This window comes from Pavona decussata, unplaced genomic scaffold, assembly GCF_977016875.1.
Source record: "Pavona decussata unplaced genomic scaffold, jaPavDecu1.1 SCAFFOLD_186, whole genome shotgun sequence".
NCBI lineage: Eukaryota > Metazoa > Cnidaria > Anthozoa > Scleractinia > Agariciidae > Pavona > Pavona decussata.
Window position 1 is genome coordinate 1,492,579 of NW_028145595.1, and position 19,227 is coordinate 1,511,805.

The window sequence follows — 19,227 nt, forward strand, 5'->3', positions numbered from 1 at the left end:
AAGGCAACTCGGAAATTGCCTATAGAAATAATTCTCGTCCCCAGAGCCGAGGTTCTTTTGGCCAGCGCACCAAAAGGATCTCAGCTTTGAGCTTTTTGCGCAGGTCCTTTTCTTCTCGAATAAAAATGATGTCGGCTTGTTGAACCACCGTTCAGTAGACAATACAATGACGTAATTCGGTCATCAGTAACGGACGAGGACATCAGATGCATGAAGTTAGCTTTCGTGGTTTTTCGCAGCGTTAAAACTCCTCTCTAGCTCTATCAAATATTTCGAAATTATTTTAAAAGAATTTTAGCGACTTTTGTTTTCTTTACAAAACTTGAGTTAATTTGATGTGTTTAGTATATGTAGACATTACTCGTCGTTACAAAGAAGCAATGAAACTTAGCTTCACAGGAACTGCCACTGAAGGAAAATGATGGCCGCCTATAAGAAACTGTACTGGAGACGGAAACCAAAACTAAGGGGCTGTTTACATGGAGGGAGGAAGATCCTAGCACTAGGAAGATTCGAGAAGGCGAAACAACTTTTCGTTTAGTTTACATGCAGAAATTTCGGTCGGGGTGGCTACCAAGTGGAGAATGAAAAGAGAAAAAATTGTCCGCCTTTAGCAGTTGAACGCCCGGCTGCCGCCATGTTAGTTCTTTTTTGCTGCTAGTACTAGGATCTTCCGAGCGAAGGTAGTTTACATGGTGCTAGGATCTTCCTATCTCTCAGCTAGGAAGTTCCTTTCTCTAGGAGGATCCTAGCACTAGGGCCAAGTACAACTTTTTGCATGTAAACCGAATACAGAAAACATATGGCACCAGGGCAGGCCTTCCTTTTAGAGCCTCTTGAAGTTGTCCATTTGATGCAGTTTGGTGATCGAACAATGGAAGTTTGTCGCTACCAGGAGCCCATCGCTACGCAATTGCCGCAGCAGTTATGACAGGATATGTGCTGTTTTCTGTGTGTTTGTTGACATCGACTTCTGTAAGTGGACAGAATTCTCGCACTGTTCATGTGCTAGGGCTCAGATGCAGACAAGTTGTGACTTTGAAGGGGACATACAACTGTTTCGACAAAGGTTGTCCAAAAAAAGCGTAAAAGCGCACGCAATTTTTGGACAACCTTTGTCGAAACAGCTGTATATCAGTTCTAAGTTACCGAATTTTTGTAGCAGTAGAATACATATCAAACATTTCAACACAACGACCCAACGTTTGAGTTTGGAAAACATTTTTCCGATACTTCAGCATCGATCTTCAGTGCAAAGATGTTTACAAAATGTTTGACTATATATAAACGGCAGATAACAAGGACCGAGTCAGTCATATCATCGGATGATATGACAACCTCGTTCTCATGGGACGTGAAGAGGAGAGACCCTGGGAACGAGGTTTCAGATATGACTGACTCTGTACCTATGTAAGAAATGCCTTATTTTGTGACAGACAGAAACTGTAGCCAATGCCCACAAGATACCCCGTTCAAGAAAATAGGAACCGTATTGATTCGATTTAGCGCCTTCCAGTTGCAATAAGCGCCCTCTTGATCATGCAATTCCGGAGTAAAGGCACAATTTGCCCACCATTGTTAACAAAACTTTAGCGGCGACTTTCTTCTTTCCCAGAAACTAGAAACCATCGATTTTTTTTATTTGGAAAACGTTAGGTGAAATATTACCAAAAAATTATAGCGACAAATTGATCTTGAAAATCCATCTTGGGCAATTCGTGAACATAGCTTTTCTGCTGTTGTGCTATGTGTCACATTCCAGACCTCCTGCCGGGTGAGTAGATCTGGGTACGAGATTATGGCAGCGACTCCATTGCATGCAGCCAATCAGAACTTGCGTTTCTTCCAGCGTATCGAGTTACGTCCTGTGAAAAAAAACTGTTTCTTGGTAATACCATAGTCAGTAAAACTGTCTTGTGATGTTTTTGAGGTGAAGGGTTTTGTTCTAATGCTAAGACGCGGATCTGTCGTACTTCGTTAATAGGTAAGAAAGAGACTTAATTTCGTATGATCAAAATTCTGGACCATATTTATGCCACTTCATATGATCCATTGTAATATACAGTGGGGTTCTTTTAGACTAAACTCCACTGCCAGAGATCCCGGAAGATCGAAGAACTCTTGATCGAGTTGCACTCATGGCTGTTAACCCTTTACTTGGCTATATACCCGTTTGTTTGGCTTTATAATTGCTTTTCTGCAGCTAAGATTTAAAAAGGTTTTTGTTCTTAAATTTCCGGAAACGTTGAGAATTAGTTGAAGGTATCATTTTGAGCTTATATCTGCCAGCACGGGGCAGCCATCCTAACTCTCAGAACTCTGTCCTGAGACTGGGCTTTGGGATTTCTAAAAAGCGGAGAGAATAAATACATGTAATCCCCAGGGATACTATACAGTTTACTAAGCTTCTCTACAGTGGAAATTCGGGAGTTCATAGTAAGGAAATTACGCTTAAACAACAGACTATACATGGTATTTTCAAAAAGAAATCCAAGGTAAATCACCCGATGGGTAGCGCGCCTGATAATCCAACTCACAGGTTACAGGTTTGATTGTCAATGTTAAATAATATACCATTTTGATTGACACACCATTCAACAATGTTGAACTCGGTGGGAACAAAAGAAATGTTGGAGAATGTTGCAAACGATCCTTGATGGAAATCAAACTTCGTTCAAAATCGTGCAACATGTTGGATTCAATCAAACTTCGTTCAAAATCGTGCAACATGTTGGATTCAACAGGATGTTGCATCAACATGGTGCATCTGATTGACTTGGCGTTAACCTTTGTATCGTCAATGATGTGACTCGGCAGTTCTTTTGATGTACTCTGTTTCCGCAAGCAAAGTCCATAGTTGTTGAAAGCAAGATATTTTTGCTTGTGCTATGTTAACGTCGAGTCCTTTTTCACGGTGAAATAAGCATTCTTATGCCTGCGTCTGTGCTTGCGTCGTTAGTGAAAACCAGGTTTATAAACGCTAACTTGAGCCATTTTCGATGAAATGGTACTCTCTTAGAGCAACCTTTTAGCTTCATTTTAAGCGTAAAAGTTTTGCGATACGTTGCCTTTTAGCAAAGACATCAATTTTCAACGAAAAGTAAGCTTATTTTTGCGCATCGCCGCGCTTGAAAGAGGTTATTCCAAACTCGGTTCTAGAGAATGTATATGAACAGCAGAATATTTATTCATGAAGTTTAAATAATTGAAACATTAATTTTTTTTCCGGCTGAAAATTCATCGCTGAGTAAAGCTAACAATAAGCGGAAAGGAAGTCACGTGTTTCAAAGGTTTCACTCAGAGCTAGTTTGCGCTTTGGCCATTTGATGTAGCGCAAGAATGATCTTTCTACTGGTGAAAAAAAACCTGCCCGCGAACTATCCAAGCGAAACTGCCATTTCAAGTTCACGATGCTTGGGACAAGAACGTCTTGGTTTTTCAACGAGGGGTCATTAGGTTCCATCTCTCCTCAAATTGACCAAAATCTTCCATATTTTTCTCAAAACTGGGGATGAGAAAGAATTGCTATGTTTCTGTCTTTGCGCGCATTTTTCAAAGCCGATTAATATTTTTCTCGTCGTAAAACGCAGGAAACTTTCTTTTCTTCTCATGTATTCAAAATTTCAATCGTCATTAATTTTTCTATTCTGCTGATACGGACTAGGCTTAATGAACCTGGATGCAAAGAGAAAAAAAATGCCACATTTAATTAATTTTAATCTAATTGCAGCATGGAACGTACCGTGAGCCTAGCAAAAGTGGTGATGGTTGCGTTACTCGCTTCAACCTTGAAAGGCGTGACATCATTCAACTCTGGCGCCGGTACAATACACTGGCTCCATGTGGTACAAGATGTCACCCTAGAACGTGGGCATACCAACTACAACTATCTGGAGTATCTGCTTGTTGCCAAGCACCCAGGCTACCCTAACAAGCGCTCACTGGTGCAGTTTGAAGACCTTCCCAGCACTTGAAACGCGTCACAGATTCATTCTGCCAAGATGTATCTGTACTTTGTGTACGCCCACAAACCGAGCTGGCATTCCCCCGAGACCACACCTTACATTCCCCGCTATATGGAATTGTACTTGGTGAAAAAATCCTGGCGCGAAGCTCAAGCGACCAGTACACATCGCTTGACAGGTGTTCCATGGTCCTCGCCATGGCTGAGTCTCGACGGTAGCGACGCAGAAGCAGCCCCTCAGTGTGGCACAGTCGTCATTTTTCCTGTTCGTCCCGTGAGAAGTTTCGTGGAGTTTGACGTCACAAATGCAGTGAAGAGCTGGGCGTCGGGAGTACCTAATTACGGTTTGCTGATCCGAGCAACCAACGAACTGGAGCGTGGAAGGGATATCCGCTTTGCCAGCAACGCCATGCGAGACCGTTCAAAACACGCCTTTATCCTGGTGCGTTGCCTGTAGATGCACGGGTGCACAGCAGCTCAGTTCAGAAAACCGCGGCCTCAATGGTTTATTTTTATTTCTTCTTAACGCTGGTGTTCGGGATATTGAATTACCTGATTTTTTTTAAGGGTGCCTTTGACCATTATTACTGTTTTGTACTCACTGTTAACTTGTGAGCTTTTATTTTTTTTTGGTTCAAGCGGAGATTTACTTTGTATTTTGCAAGATACACAATAAATGCATGGGTTTAACTGGATCTGTGTCTTCTGTAGAGCGAGACTGATGGTGGGAGGAGAAAAATCCGTCTGTAACAAAAAGTCAAACCCTTCCCCTACCCCCTGGACAAACATACACCCTTCCTTCCCCGGGGAAGGAGAGAATCCTAGATTAAAGTGACAAAGGGACGGAGGATTAAAAAGGGAATTTTTGAATGGAATCCTTTAACAGCTACTTCAGAAGCAGGCGTGTTGTACATTAAATTTTGTGACGGTATTAAATTCAACGATGTAATGTGATTTTGGCAAAGAATGGAGTGCAACAAGAGAAGACCTCACAACTTGCTGTACTGAAATAATCGAGAAATTCGAGTCAAATTTGACAAAGATATGTAGCAACATCTTGAACAATATTTTCTTCAAAACTGGGAGGAAGCGGAGGGGTATTATTATATTAGTATTTCGGTTTCAAAGTCATTATAAAACAAAACGTGGGAGGACAAAATTATCTTCTTGTGTTTTATAAAAAGATGAGAAATCAAAATCAAAACCAGAGAAATCAAAATCAGTGAGTTAATTTGACTTGTTTGGCATACTATTGTCCTTATAAAGAAGCAATGAAACTCAGTTTCACAGGTACTGCCACTTAAGTGAAATGATAGCCTCTATAAGAAACTATACAAGAGACGGAAACTAAAACTTACGTGAAGCACCGTTTTGCTCAACAGAATTAACTGGAAGTATACACAGCAAGCCGATATGCATGCCTTTTAGTGATAAACATTTTGTTGTCCATAACTGCATTTCTCGGAAATACCCTGATCTTAGTTGCTCTCCACACAGAAATTTCGCTTGATCTACCGTCCAAAATCTTGTTTCGTAACCTGGCGGTAAGTGATGTCTGCGTTGGTGTCATTTTACAGCCTCTTGGACGGTGCCTACTTTTGTTACTGCGGGTACGTTCTGTGCATCTCGAGGTACTCGGGTTTCATATGGGTGGTGCCTACTAATACAGGGATAGTTTTGGCGGTTTAAAACTATGCGCAGAAAGCAGAACTTAGCAAGTGTTTCTTGGTATTTAAAAAGAAAATTGGGGGTAACCATACATTTTATTTTTTAGACATAATAAAGCTTCAATTTGATAAAAAATGCCATATATTGCTTTTTTATTTTCGCACTTTTTAGAATTATTGTTTCTTAATTATCTTTAAAAATTCCGTGGTTACCCCCAATTTTGGTTTTTGGATTCCAATAGCCCTATCTAAGATCTGCTTTTCACGCATAGTCATAAACTGTGCAAAAATACCTCTGTATAAGTAGGCACCGTCCTTAATTACAAATAAAAAATCGACTTAAAATTTACAAGCAACGTCTCTATGTAGTAAAAGAACCTATTGAAAACAGTTTTTATGACAACATTGAAATAATAGAATTACAAAGAACTTTTATACAAAAATGCAAACTAAGCCAGCTGAAAAATACAATTTTCTATTGCAAGAACTGATCCTATTCAGAAGAACTAAAGTTCAAACAGCAGCTAGCAATGCAAATACAAAACTGATTGAAAGACTGTTCCATTATGCGATTGGTTCTTGAACGAAACTCTATTCAAAAAGCGCAAACTGCTAGCACAGCTAGGATCACAGTAAACAACGAGAAGCATAGTTCTGCACCTACAGAATCCAATTGAAAAAGGCTAGCTAGGTATCGACAAATACAGAATGTTAGTTGAGCGAACAGAGTTCAGCAATATTTCAAATCAAACAAAAAGTCAAAACAAAAGAAAATATGCAAGTAAAAAGAACCAAAAGCAAACATTAGTCATAACCTATTGAATTTACGATAGAATACTTAAGCAAACAGTTCGAGGACTGTTTGGATCCGATTTATGTTATTTTGGTACATACAATCAAGGTTTTAGTTAAATTCTGCTTACCATATAATTTTTCTCGTCACAGAGCACTTCACCGGGTTCGAATCCCGTTCGATTCAAGCCCGAATTTTTTTTCAGGCTTTCTTTTCGTAACTGCATAAATTGTATTCCGGAGGGAACTACTGCGTGAATGGTATCGTCGAAAAGGTTGTATACATTTTTCTTTTCCGCGTTCAATTTTTTCAGAGATGTTGCTAATTTGTTTTTGTTTATCAAGATTCTGGATGATGAAGTTGAGTGTATAAAAATACTCATTCTGAGAGCCCACTGTGAGAGGATTTGGGCGGGGGGAGGGGGGGTGGTAAAATCCAAAAACATAACAAACAAACGTACAGTAAACAAACAAAAGAGATGTCGACTGTATTCCACGACTTCGCCGACCAATGCGCATCCTTCTACTATTTAGCAATAACGTCAGCGGCTTTAGCTCCTCCGAGACTGGGAGCGACTCCATTGCAGCCAATCAGAACTTGCGTTACTTCCAGCGTATCGAGTTACGTTCTGCGAAAAACTGTTCTTGGTAAAGAGCTGTCTTGTGATGTTCTTGAGATGAACGATGTTCTCCTAATTCTGTGACGAGGATCCGTCTTACTTCGTTAATAGGTAAGAAAATGTAGTAAAAAAAAAAAACTTTATGTTCGTATGATCAAAGTTTTGAAGCGCATTTACGCCATTTCATATGATCCATTGGAATATACAGTGCGTTCTTTTGGACCAAGCTCCGCTACACATTTCAGCTTAAACTTTTAAAAAGATGGGTAATTTCCGGGTCTTCCTCCAAAACGAAATATTTGTATAGCCTGCAGTTGTCAGAGGTTGTAAAGTTTGCTTATTTTCAAAAACAAGTTGTGATAAATGTAAAGCCCGTATGCATATAATGAGGTCTGTCATAGATTCTACAGAATCGATCGAAATAGATCAGACACGAGTCTATTTGCTAGAGATCCCCGGAAGAACTCTTGATCGAGTTGCACATGATCGCTGTTCACCCTTTACTTGGCTGTATACATATTTGTTTGGCTCTGCTTTCCTGCAGGTGAGATTGAAATCGTCTTTTGATCTTCTGAAATTAGTTCAAGAAATCGACAGAAATCGTACAAGGATTTCATTTTAAGCTTGTAATAAGGTTATGGTGACCTAAGCATTTTTTGGATCAAATTCGCTCTCCTCTAGCATAATCTACAACTCATGTTCTTTACAGATATATATTTTTAATTATTCAATAGTTTAAAACCCATACTATTTGATTTCAGTTCATGTAATGATGTTGTTTTTAATGTTTACAAACCTGTCCCAACAATAGATAATGTTATTGGCTTTAGGCAGGGCTTGTTTGCTTTGCCAGGACAGGGTGATCTTTTCTTCACTGTTACAAATCAGAGACTTATTGCAGCTTTTGACGACAATTCTTCCATTTCAGGATTTGCAGGGAGCAGGATCAAGGCTTGACTAGCTATGATGACCAAGGTTATGATAAGTTTAGTAACTGTGTTGCTGGTGTTCCAGTTCGTAGCAAGGAGTACATGTACAGGTGATCATGATAAAGAGTGATTTGGTTTTCCTGACATTTTCATGATACAATATTTGGATGATTTGCTGTGATAATAGGGACCTTATGAAAACACGATGGTGATGGCAACGATAATCAGCCAAAAACAAAAGATGTGAAATGACCAAATTCAAAGTTTCATGGGAAACATGGGAACATGATGGTGATATCAGGCACAGGACACTTTTTTATTGTATGACTGGCTGCATTCCTTTTGTAGTTGACTTCTCGTAAGCTTTTGCTCTACTCAGCGTTTTTCATGGCGTGGTTGGTTTATCGCGTTTTGTAGGGCTTTTCTTTCCCTCCCTTAATTTCCTCCCGGCTGTGTTTGCTTGGGATTGGGGTTAGGGTTGGGTTAGGGTTATTTCTATGTCTTATTTACTTATTATTTTTCCATTGAACTTCTAGTCTCAATGTGGCGGGTGCTAGGGCTGGAGCTGGGTTGTGGGCGGGCTTCGTGGCTGGGTTGTGGATAGGGGAGATTTACAGGGTTTTCTACTTACCTGGGTTTGGGTTGGCGGTACCAGCCCCCTGGCTCCTGGGCACCCAACCGGTTTACCATTGGTGCAAAGCTTCAACCCCCACCCCACCCCTTCACCTCCCAACCAACATGCCAAACAAAAGGAACAGCAGGGAATTGGTTAGTGAAAGATGCCAGGCAAAGAGGTATGCAAAAATTTCAGTTATTAAATGAGTAAAATGTTTTTATCCATGGAAGCTGCCTCTTGTGATGCAAGATGTACAAGTGGCCAGGGAGCATGCCAGAGCGATGGACGCTGTCTTTGTTGGTGGGGATGGACTGGGCCAAATGCGGTGTACCTTGTGTCTGGCTCATTCAAGAATAGGATTCTGGTGAGTCTTTTTGGTGATCAAATTCATGACTGACATCTTGGGTTGGTTGGCCTTATGCATGAACAAGTACTTTTCCTTGACAAATTAAGTGTAGTTGTAATGGGTTTGATTCACTTCTGTGCAAAGGGTAAACAGTCAAGTTTGTCGTGAAAATGTCCAAGAACTAGATTTGTTTAAAAACAGGAATGATAGGAAAAAAGTTGAAAAAGGAGACTTGTTTCAAGGAATCAACGAAAAGGGTGAAAACAGTTGGTTTTCCAACTCACTCAAAATTAAGCGAGTCGGCAAACTTCAATGCAATTGCCATTTAATTTAAGCCACCAAACCAGGTAGCTTACGCGACTCGGCATTTAAATTCCGCCAATGAGAAGGAACTTGTGGTCATTCATCTGATTAGCTTGTCAAATTGTAAAAAGAACATGCCTTCTATTTTTATGCCTCCCACGAAACAGGATGAATAATTTGATTTAGTGGTGAAATTGCAAGGAGAGTAAGATGCTGGTCACTACTGGGGCTTAAAGGGTTAAACAGTTCAAATGTTAAGGTAGAAAAACAGTCCAGACTTGTTAATTGGCACCCATTAGGAGGAACCTGCGCATTAAATCTGTGAATAGTTGCTTTTTTGTGCCTGGAAACACAAGCTAAACGTTATCCTGATGTAACCTTGAATCCTCTTTCCTCAGGCGGACTATTGTACAACAGCTTGTCACTACACCCATGATTATCTGAATCCAAGTTGTGCCAGTATCCCCACCCCCCAGGTGTGCAGTGTGCCTGTCAACCAAACTGTCCCACCCCTCGCCTGTGATCCTCAGTGTGGAACAGGTAAATATGTACATGATGCTGATGTCTTAATATAAACTGATTTAGTAAACTAATAGATTTGCAAAAAAAAGTTTCACATTAATTGGGGCTCTCAAAGTAAGAACTTTTATATTTAATTGATGTTTCTTTTTTTTTTTTTACATTTGGCCGTGGTGAATGATGTGACTGGTTACCTCAAACATCTGTTATCTCAAGACAAATTTTCCCTTCCCTGGAGTCTGTGTGATAGAAAGACTCTACTCACCCTTTGCCGTAAATTTTATTTTCTACTCCCTCTGAAAACTACTGTAAATGAGTTATAAAATGTCTTGCACTTTAAACTGAACTAATTTATTGTATCCTCTAGGGAATTATCATGGTCTTGGATCCTGCCTGTCCAATGGGCGTTGCCTCTGCTGGTGGGGTTGGACTGGACCCAATGCCTGCTATGTCGATGGAGGAACTTATAACAACAGAATCCTTGTAAGTGTTTATTGTTAGCTGCAGGGGAAAAGGAAGTTACTGCTGGATTATACTTGATCCGTACTCCTTGGCAGTGCCATTCTACTTTTTAACCCTACTGTGCCAGACATGACAGTTGTCCACTGCAAACACGCTGTCCATATTTCCTAAATGTCTGGCTAGGGACTAATTTAAAAAAAATAATCTTCTCTGGCGAATGGTGGTGTTACCATCTTTAACCAGGCGTCAACAAGTCACCTTAGATACCGCTGATTCTCTGGAGGATTCTTGCACTTCCCAAGAGCATTGTCTTTTACTCTAACGTATTCGTCATTTTACTTCCATTTTCCTTGAGATTCCCTTCAAGACTTTTTGGTGTACTCCTTAGATACCCAATGACAATTGGAACAATCTTCTTCTTTTTCATCATCATCGTCATCATTATGACTATTGGTGCGAGTATTAAGTGTGAAGAAGTATAACTCAGTAGTTGCTTTGAGCTTTCCAAATTCCTTGCACTTAAAACTGTTTTCCTTTTAATCTGTTTTTGTTTTCCAGGCTGACAGGTGTGTTACAGCCTGTCATTATACTCATGTTTATAGAAATAAAAATTGCGCCAAGAGTCAGGCAGCTGCGACAACACAGTCTAGTACTGTTCAACCCTCGACTGCGGCAAAACAGCAGGTGGTAGTCGCAGCACTAGGTAATCAAAACACCAGATTTATTAACTTAATTATAATATATGAACATAGTTTATCCCTGCCTGTATTTTAATTCAGTTTTATGTGTGAATCAGTATTAAATGTTTTTCCTCATAATTTTCTGATTGATCTGTCGTATTTGTGTGGTGTTCATTGATTGACCGTCTCAAGGATCTTTGAAGATGAGCTTTGTATAGTGAGGATCTTTACTAATCCTCAAAGATCTTCAAGGATCTTGTATAATCTTACAAAATATTTGTAACCTGTGAAGTTCTTGCCAGCTTCCAACAAGTTCCTGGACGTGGGATTGTGATAAATCAGGGCCATGCAGATTGTGAGGGATCTTGCTACGCTTATATACCTTCATTCAGTCCTTGTTATTACAAATGATTGTATGTTGACAAGTAAAGACAACTTGTGTTTTGATCTGTTTGCTTCATCAGCTTCCACTTGTAACCCCCAATGCGCAGGAGGAGGTCAGGGAACCTGCCGAAGTGACGGCCGTTGTTTTTGTTGGTGGGGATGGACTGGGCCTAATGCAGTGTACATCACATCTGGGCTTAACAAGAACAGGATTGTGGTAATTATTTTTTGAGAGAAGCAGTCAAAACTACTATACTCGAACAGGACCCATCAAGCCACTGTGACAAAACAGATGGCGGTCTGACTGCCTGCACTCCCCTTCCTCAACCTCAAAAGATGGTGTCTTTACTGCATATAGCCTCCCTCCCCCTATCCAGCAGTAAAAAATGACCATAAGATCCAAACCTCACTTTTCTTTGTCCCATGAACCTAGTTTGATGGCCTTGGCTCCCGCGAGTCTCCTGTAGTTCAGTGGTGGGGCATCCGAACTGGTAATCGGCAGGTCTTGGGTTCGACTCCTGATCGTGGGAGCACTCGGAATTTTTTCCGAGTATCCCTGTGTCATTTATTGATTAATACATCATTCTCACTCACTTTTCTTGTTTATTTAGCAATGCTAACTCTTGCTAGCTGAATATTTCTGTGTAAACTAAAATTTTAAAGCCAATAAAATGTTGTCATTTTGTTGGTAATGTTCAGTAGATAGGTGTTGTTTTCGATAACTCCCCTACCCCAGACAAGGTGGGATGTCCTCTTCAAACAAACTTGTTATGACCAGTTCCCTTAAAGGGAAGAGCCCAATGTAGGTTCAGTGTTAACACCTTAAGACCCATAATTTATCAACATGAATACTCTCCCCACTGTGCTCCATATATTTCTTATAGTACTAGTTAGGAGAATTTCTATAAACATCAACACTTTGTCTTTAGTAATTATTTCCAAAATGCTCATCACCTGTATATTATTTTGATCAACAAGGCTATTCCACTACAGCTTCAAACTTGTTAAGGACTGTACCTCCTAATATCATTATGGCAGTATTTTTGCGCACGTTATGACTGCATGTGTGTGTGGAAATACCCCCATCCCCTCCCCAGCCCTATGGAGAACTGTTTGAAAACATTAGGTCCTTTTAATTACTGTTAATTTGATCATTAACAGTATATGTACCTTCTTCTTCTCCAGGCAGACTATTGTACAACAGCATGTCATTACACTCATGACTATCTAAATCCAAGTTGTGCGAGTATCCCCACGCCCCAGGTGTGCAGTGTGCCTGTCAACCAAACTGTCCCACCCCTCCCCTGTGATCCTCAGTGTGGCACAGGTAACTGAAGTACACAGAAGTCGTGTTTACCGTGATGCCTAACTATGGCCCCCCAAACAGCACTTTTAGTTAGTATATGTGTAAAAGCAAGATATAACATACAATACAATGTGAAAATATGGTTTGGCAGTGAGTACTTGAACCTCGGTCTCCTCAGTGCCTTCAAGGCAGACATGATAACCAATACACCACAGGCGCCGCAAACCCACAGTGAAAGCGGATGAAATAGCACAGCTTATTCTTATTACATCGCAAAGATCACAGAGTTGCTCACTCAACACTGTCTCATGATTTTTACAGATTGATAGCAATCTGTACTATCATGAAACAGACAGTAAGTTATAATATTCTTACTAAATAAATCAGTCATATTTTCACATAGGATCACTGTAATGATCTGTAATATTATATGGGAGGAATAAAGTAATTATAGTAAACAGGTAAAAATATGTGAAAATGTGGCTGATTGACTTAGTACGAACATTCCTTGCTGTCCGTTTCACTCTAGTATACATCCGATTCCACCATCGTGTTGTTTCTTACTCTGCATTTGTTGAGCTCACATTTTCCGTGATAAAAGGCTTAAAGTCTGTAATTAAAAGGAGGTGGGTGAACTTTGTGTGCTTTTGCCTTGCATGCAAGGAACATTTATGCTGTAGAATCCTGGTTAGGCTGTGGCAGGTTGCTTAACCTGTGGCCCAAAATGTAATAAAGTCACCCCTTGCCAGATTGCAAGTTTGACATGTTTATCACTTATGTCTGTGCATCCATTTTGCAGGCTTGTTACTTATGTAATGATGATTCTGTAATATTTATACAGGCACATATCACAGTGCTGGGTCATGCCTGTCTAATGGGCGTTGTCTCTGCTGGTGGGGCTGGACAGGTCCTAATGGCTGCTATGTGGATGGAGGTTCTTACAACAATAGAATCATAGTAAGTAATGTATTAATTACAGTCAAATCTCCCATAAGTGAGTATCCAAAATGTCAAGCCTGGGTGGTCACGCACGGGAGGTGTTCGCTTACTAGAGGTCAGACCACAAGGGGTCTAAATTTTGAACTCATTAGCATAAGGTGACTCCAGAGTTTTAGTAGCCACAAAAACGTTTTTCAACGTTCCAAAATTATATTGACAAAGAATTTCAGTATCCAAGTTGATGATTTGCCTGTGATAAATTACCTAAAACAGCAAATGGGACAAGTCTATTTCAGAACACCTGGTGCCTCCGATTGTGACATTTATGTGCCCAGAACTACCCAAGAATGTACATGTTACAAAAGTAAATTGTCCAACTCTTTGTAAACAGGGAATAGATATGAGGAGATATGACGTGTTTGTGACAAGTGGTCACTTATGGGAGGTCAAAAACAAATTAAAGAAAATTGCCAACTGTCATCTCTAAAAGTTAATTCAAGATTTTGGGGATCGAAAATCTTGAATTAAGGATTTTGGCCTTCTAAAATCTTTAATTCAAGATTTTGGCTTTTAACTCTAACTCAACGCCATTAATCTTTCAATATAACTCCAGGAATAGCTGTTTCCCCTGCCATAGAATCTCTCTCTCAATAAGAATTCACTCAAGATGTTGTTTGTGTTGCTTTCTAAGACTAAGAGTCTAATAGTACACAAGACATTTGTAAGTTGATTTCTTTCAGATAAAATGGCCTGCCTTCTTGGGTTGTCATCAACACAGCTCAACTTTTCTTTAGTGTAATTTAGTATATATGTTGCACAATAAAGCTATGTAACCACCAAGCGGATGTTAGAAAATTCGATTAATAATAATTGTTCCATGCTAAGAATAAAAAGTCACTTTTCTAACAATAAAATAATTTATTTCTCTCTCTCAAAGGCTGACAGTTGTATAAAAGCTTGCCACTATACTCATGTTTACCGAAATTATAACTGCATTCAAAGTACACCAACCACTAAGCCTTCAACACAACCACCAAGTACTGAGCGCTCAATATCAGGAAAACCAAGTACGCAGCAGCCTTCTACAAGGAAGCCAACCAGTGGGAAACCAACCACAGGACATGCACCCACTGGGAAGAAAACCACAGGACACCCATCCACTGGGAAGAAAACCACAGGCATGCCAACCACAGGACACCCATCCAACGGGAAGAAAACTACAGGCATGCCAACCACAGGACACCCATCCACTGGGAAGAAAACCACAGGCATGCCAACCACAATAAAACAGACAACAACTATGACCTCAGCGAGAACGACAACTGAAACTACAAAGCAAACAACAGGCAAAGTTCCAGCCACTAGCACAAGCATGCCCCCAACTACAGGACAGAAGACGACAACTAGTGTGACAACTTCTACCACGGCTAAAGCAACAACTACACAACCTGGAACAACTGGAGTAAAGATTGTTACCTCTGTTCCAACTACCAAGACTGCTGCACCAACTACTCAACAGAAAACGACAACTCAGAGGGTCATCTCTACTACACCTAAAGTAACCACCACTGAACCTACAGAGCCACCAGAACCCACAGAGCCTCCTGAACCAACGGAGCCACCTGAACCTACAGAACCATTTGAGCCTGCCAATGTGAGAGGGATGGCTGTAAACTGGGAGAGTCAGGTAAAAATGTTATGTTCTCATTACATTTTATTCCATTGGGAATATGCCACATTTCAACTTTCATATCCTAGTGCTCAGTATGCAAGATGTTTGTCCCACGAACCTAGTTTAATGGCCTTAGCTCCCACGAGTCTCCTGAAGCTCAGTGGTAGAGCATCTAAATTAATAATAATGTTGTTGGAAAGTCATAGGTTTGACTCCTATAAGGGAACTTGGATTTCTTTTTTTGTTAGAATGCCTTGCAGCCTGTGACACTGACTGAATAATACATCATTCTCAATGCGACAGTGTATGTTGCTCTCCAAAATAATGTTATTGAATTTATGTATTTAGAATTTCATCCATGGAACCACTGTGTACAGCATGACAGTTATTACGTCAAAGTATCAGGCTTTTGGAGGTGGGGGGGGGGGGGGGGGAAGAGGAAATGCACTCCACTTCTCTTCCTCAAGCCTTAGTATAGCCTTGGTGCACCCCTTTATGTAAACCTCCCCTTTGGTGGTAGCGCTGGGAATAAACAGTGTACAAGGTAAACCCATCCCTCTTGATTCAACACCTGCCTTTAGCATACACTACTCTTACATGTATGTTTTGATTCACAGTTACAAAACGACGTTGATGTTGGTGAGGCTGCAGATGAAAAGCACAAAGAAGACAAGAAAGAGAAAAAGAATTTCAGCCCCACAGGACTGGTGATAGTCATGGTTGTGTTGCTGATCTGTGTGCTGGCGCTGGTGTGTGGTGTATGGTGGTCGTTCGGCAATGGAAACCGGTTTCCCAGCCTTTGGCGGGGATATGAACCAGTGAGGGAGTCTGAAACCAACATGCTGATGAGAGAGTTTTCGGAAACAGCACCGCTTCCTTAGTGCATGGGACAGGCAGTGATCTTTTTCAGGCCAGACAAAATTGCTGTGTTTCTGGATACCAGTTCTGCTTCTGAATTATTTTCTTCCAAAAATGAAATTGCACAAATTGCTTAACTGAGTTAAACCCCCTTTAAGACAACATGACTTGCACTTGCAAGTCTATGACACATAATTTCTTTTATTTAGCCAAATCGCTATGATCAAGACTTCTTGTAACTGAAGTGTCCAACTTTCATTGTCGTGCATGATATGTTTAACGGATTAGAAATAACATGACATGATTGTCAGTCATTTATTTTGCTCAAGATATTCATAATAGTTCTCTGGGATATTTTTATTTCTCTTTGTGGCATGTCAAACATGTATTGGGCGTGACTCAAACCCATACCATTGTAGCTTGGTTGACAGATGATGATGATGATGATGATATTTTCCCCAAAGCCATATTTTTGTTTCCAAACAAACTTTGCGTCGTTTAACATGCCATTATTTTTCCAGTTAATTAAACAATATATAAAGTAGGGACAAAGCCTACTGGCCAGAAACTGTTTATTCACTTTGATCAGAACCATAGTATTTTGTGATTGGCCATTAAGCATGGCTTTAGCAGCTCACAAGCATAGTAGAAAATAATATATTATATTTTTGGTTTTGACCACAAACAATCCCTTATTTTTCTTAGGGATAGTAAAACAAGTATACCATGTGAGCGCACGTGAAAATTGTCTCCTGTGAGGGATGTGAACTCGGCTTGTTGCATCTTCTCACAGGAGGCAATGAATTTTCCTGTGTACTCGCATGGTTTGGTCACTGTACTATCACTACTGTATCTCCAGATAAGGAACTGCCTGTAGTTTATTTTTGTTTGACTTTGGCTTTAAAAGCAAGAGAAAATGGAAATTAATATTAGCCCACTTTGTAAAATGGTCTTTGTTTCTGTGATTGTGAACGGCTTCATTTTAACAATTTTTGCAATTCTATGGTATAAACGCACAAGAATATGTGGCTACTTTTAAATTAATATTATCTTCAACAGCCAGTACGTCCGGCATTGCTAAAGCCTAAGAGTGACAAAAAAATGATTTGATAAAAATAGTTACTTTTGGAGATCAACATTATTTGAGCCACATATCTAGCTCTTTTTAAGACCCTCCAGCAAGCATTTAATATATCCTTACAACATACAGTTACTACTTGGTCAAATAGAGAGTATGGTTTAGCTTAACTGTTGTGAAAGGTGTTAGTCGTTATGGTTTGAAATAATTAACTATGATTAGCTTGTTTTATAATTGAGTTTTCTATTGAAAACAAATAAAAAAATTAAAAAAATATGTTCTGCAACTCCCATAGATTCTCAAATCTCTGTGTCATCAAGTTGCTCAGATTGTCATGTAAGAATTGTGAAGAGTGCAATCCGTAAATTGCTTCCATTTGAAAGCCAACTCTTACAATGTCGTTCACTGACTTTCCAGTATTCAAACGGCATTGGGCTCACCAAATCCATATGTTGGCGAATGGCCACCTTGGTAAGGCTTTGTACGCAAACTGACAAATACCTTGACACTCCACACTTAATATTCATTTTCTGGGCATTCCCATTGCCTTACTGAGTGTGGCACAGTTTGTCTGTACTCGTTGCATGGTTATTCTACTGAGTTCTGCCTCTTCCTGTCCTTTTCTTATTGTGGCTTGATAATCCAACTGAAGCATTTCAGAATCTAAAGGAATCGCATTTACCCCTGACGACAGGAGCTTCTCATGAAGGGTGTCGGTCAGCTTGGATAAGCCATCCAGGTCAGCTGGTTCATTAGAATTAACAAAACGTCGTTACAAACCAGTGTGGCTTTTGCAGTAATGAAATTAGTTACAAGTAATTCTGGCCCTAAAGCATTCTCGTACCCAGAGTGCTCAGGTTCTTTGGACAGCGGTTCGTCGCCAGGAGAGACTCTGAAGAATTCGAAAAAATTTAAATTTTTTGAGTGGCTGCCCCATAACGGCTTGCACTGTTTTACCGCAGAAATCCTGCGGTAATTAAATTCCACTACTCCAGAGTCTCTACTGGCGACCAACTGCTGGTCAAAGAGCCTGAGGACTCTGGGTCCAGCTTGGCCCTAAAGAAGACTAGTGGAACTAGCTGAAATATTGGCCCAAATAAAATTTCCCTTTGCTGTAGTGTCAGCCCTGCAATCAGTTTGGTTTATTTACACATAAAGTGATGTCTGGCGTGTTTATCTTTACTAGAAGAGGCCTGGCCACGAAAAGTATTCAGTACAGTTTATTTGTACGTTGTGTGGATGTGTGCATTCAAAAGTTTTGAAATACAAAGGTTGCATCCCATTTTGCCAATCAATTTGTAGACAGTTACAAGTCCTGCATTTTTTTGTGTAATCTTCAAGATCATTTACTTCAAGTATTAGCTGCCACTTTGGTTTGTAATGGCGAGTTCAATCTGGGGAGAATATGAAAGCTACCGAGGGGAGCCCAAACCAATTCCTACTCCCCACCCCCACCCCCAGCAATTTTGGCATTCTTACCAGATTGGGTTTGCCATTACAAGCCCAAAAGTCAGTTATACTCACTTTTGGCATCCTCGATCGAGTAGGTCATACCAGATCCCATTTGCCTATTAAAATCAAAGAATAAAAATCAAATTTAAAAAGTTTTGTTATTTTGTGTTTGAGGTGTGAGCAAACATGCTTAAAATATTTCTTAAAAAGGTCTTCCAACCCTCAAAGATATGAACCACATAATAAAACTTCTGAAAGCTTAAAAGCAAGCGACACGATACCGTTGCTTAATTAAGCTTAATTAAGAGTGTTGTCATTGCAAATTGTTACAATTTCGTTGCAGCCATTTGTTGAAGGACTTGATTTTTACGAGAAATAAATATGATTTGATAAAAATGTCCCAAATACTTACATGCCCGTAAAAAATTTACTAGCTTGCTGATGTACCAGATCCAAAACCGAGTCAAAATCTTTCACATTCATAGTTGCATTGACCCCCGCCATATTGGATGGTTTCTTGACAAGTCTGTCGCTATGGGACAAACCGCTGTTCACAAGAAATTTGATAAGTGAATGGGGAATAAACTGAGGGAGGGGTGGGGAGGTTATAATTAATAACTTCAAAAAATAAAAGCTAAAA

The 19,227-nt window shown here is 40.0% G+C and overlaps 2 protein-coding genes and 1 pseudogene across 4 annotated transcripts; 2 read left to right on the forward strand and 1 right to left on the reverse strand.

The window, feature by feature from the left end:
- The first annotated feature begins 3,730 nt into the window (after positions 1-3,730).
- LOC146462625 (uncharacterized) lies at positions 3,731-4,659 on the forward strand (annotated as a pseudogene).
- A 2,372-nt stretch (positions 4,660-7,031) lies between these two features.
- On the forward strand, positions 7,032-16,221 carry LOC146462626 (uncharacterized). Of its 3 annotated transcripts, none has more exons than XM_085085363.1 (11): positions 7,032-7,154; positions 7,972-8,076; positions 8,819-8,952; positions 9,636-9,777; positions 10,124-10,239; positions 10,777-10,921; positions 11,363-11,499; positions 12,468-12,609; positions 13,430-13,545; positions 14,465-15,214; positions 15,817-16,221. In XM_085085363.1, exons 2-11 carry the CDS (start codon positions 8,007-8,009, stop codon positions 16,078-16,080), a joined length of 2,016 nt encoding a protein of 671 aa, XP_084941489.1. In that variant the 5' UTR covers positions 7,032-7,154; positions 7,972-8,006; the 3' UTR covers positions 16,081-16,221. The 3 variants fall into 3 exon arrangements, with proteins under 3 accessions (XP_084941489.1, XP_084941490.1, XP_084941491.1); XM_085085364.1 differs by having other exon boundaries at positions 7,040-7,164; positions 7,981-8,076; XM_085085365.1 differs by having other exon boundaries at positions 7,053-7,154; positions 7,981-8,076.
- Positions 16,222-16,612: 391 nt separating this feature from the next.
- On the reverse strand, positions 16,613-19,113 carry LOC146462627 (uncharacterized). Its single transcript, XM_085085366.1, has 3 exons — positions 19,000-19,113; positions 18,660-18,703; positions 16,613-17,879 (listed from the first exon to the last, which is right to left on the reverse strand). Exons 1-3 carry the CDS (start codon positions 19,089-19,091, stop codon positions 17,659-17,661), a joined length of 357 nt encoding a protein of 118 aa, XP_084941492.1. The 5' UTR covers positions 19,092-19,113; the 3' UTR covers positions 16,613-17,658.
- Positions 19,114-19,227: the final 114 nt, after the last annotated feature.

Coding starts and splice junctions, on each gene's coding strand:
- LOC146462627 (XM_085085366.1), bottom strand. CDS start 19,091: ATGGCGGGGGTCAATGCAACTATGAATGTGAAAGATTTTGACTCGGTT. Junction 18,704..18,999: donor AGTAAATTTTTTACGGGCAT/GTAAGTATTTGG, acceptor TGATTTTAATAG/GCAAATGGGATCTGGTATGA. Junction 17,880..18,659: donor CTCGATCGAGGATGCCAAAA/GTGAGTATAACT, acceptor CTAATGAACCAG/CTGACCTGGATGGCTTATCC.
- LOC146462626 (XM_085085363.1), top strand. CDS start 8,007: ATGATGACCAAGGTTATGATAAGTTTAGTAACTGTGTTGCTGGTGTTC. Junction 8,953..9,635: donor CATTCAAGAATAGGATTCTG/GTGAGTCTTTTT, acceptor CTCTTTCCTCAG/GCGGACTATTGTACAACAGC. Junction 10,240..10,776: donor CTTATAACAACAGAATCCTT/GTAAGTGTTTAT, acceptor TTTGTTTTCCAG/GCTGACAGGTGTGTTACAGC.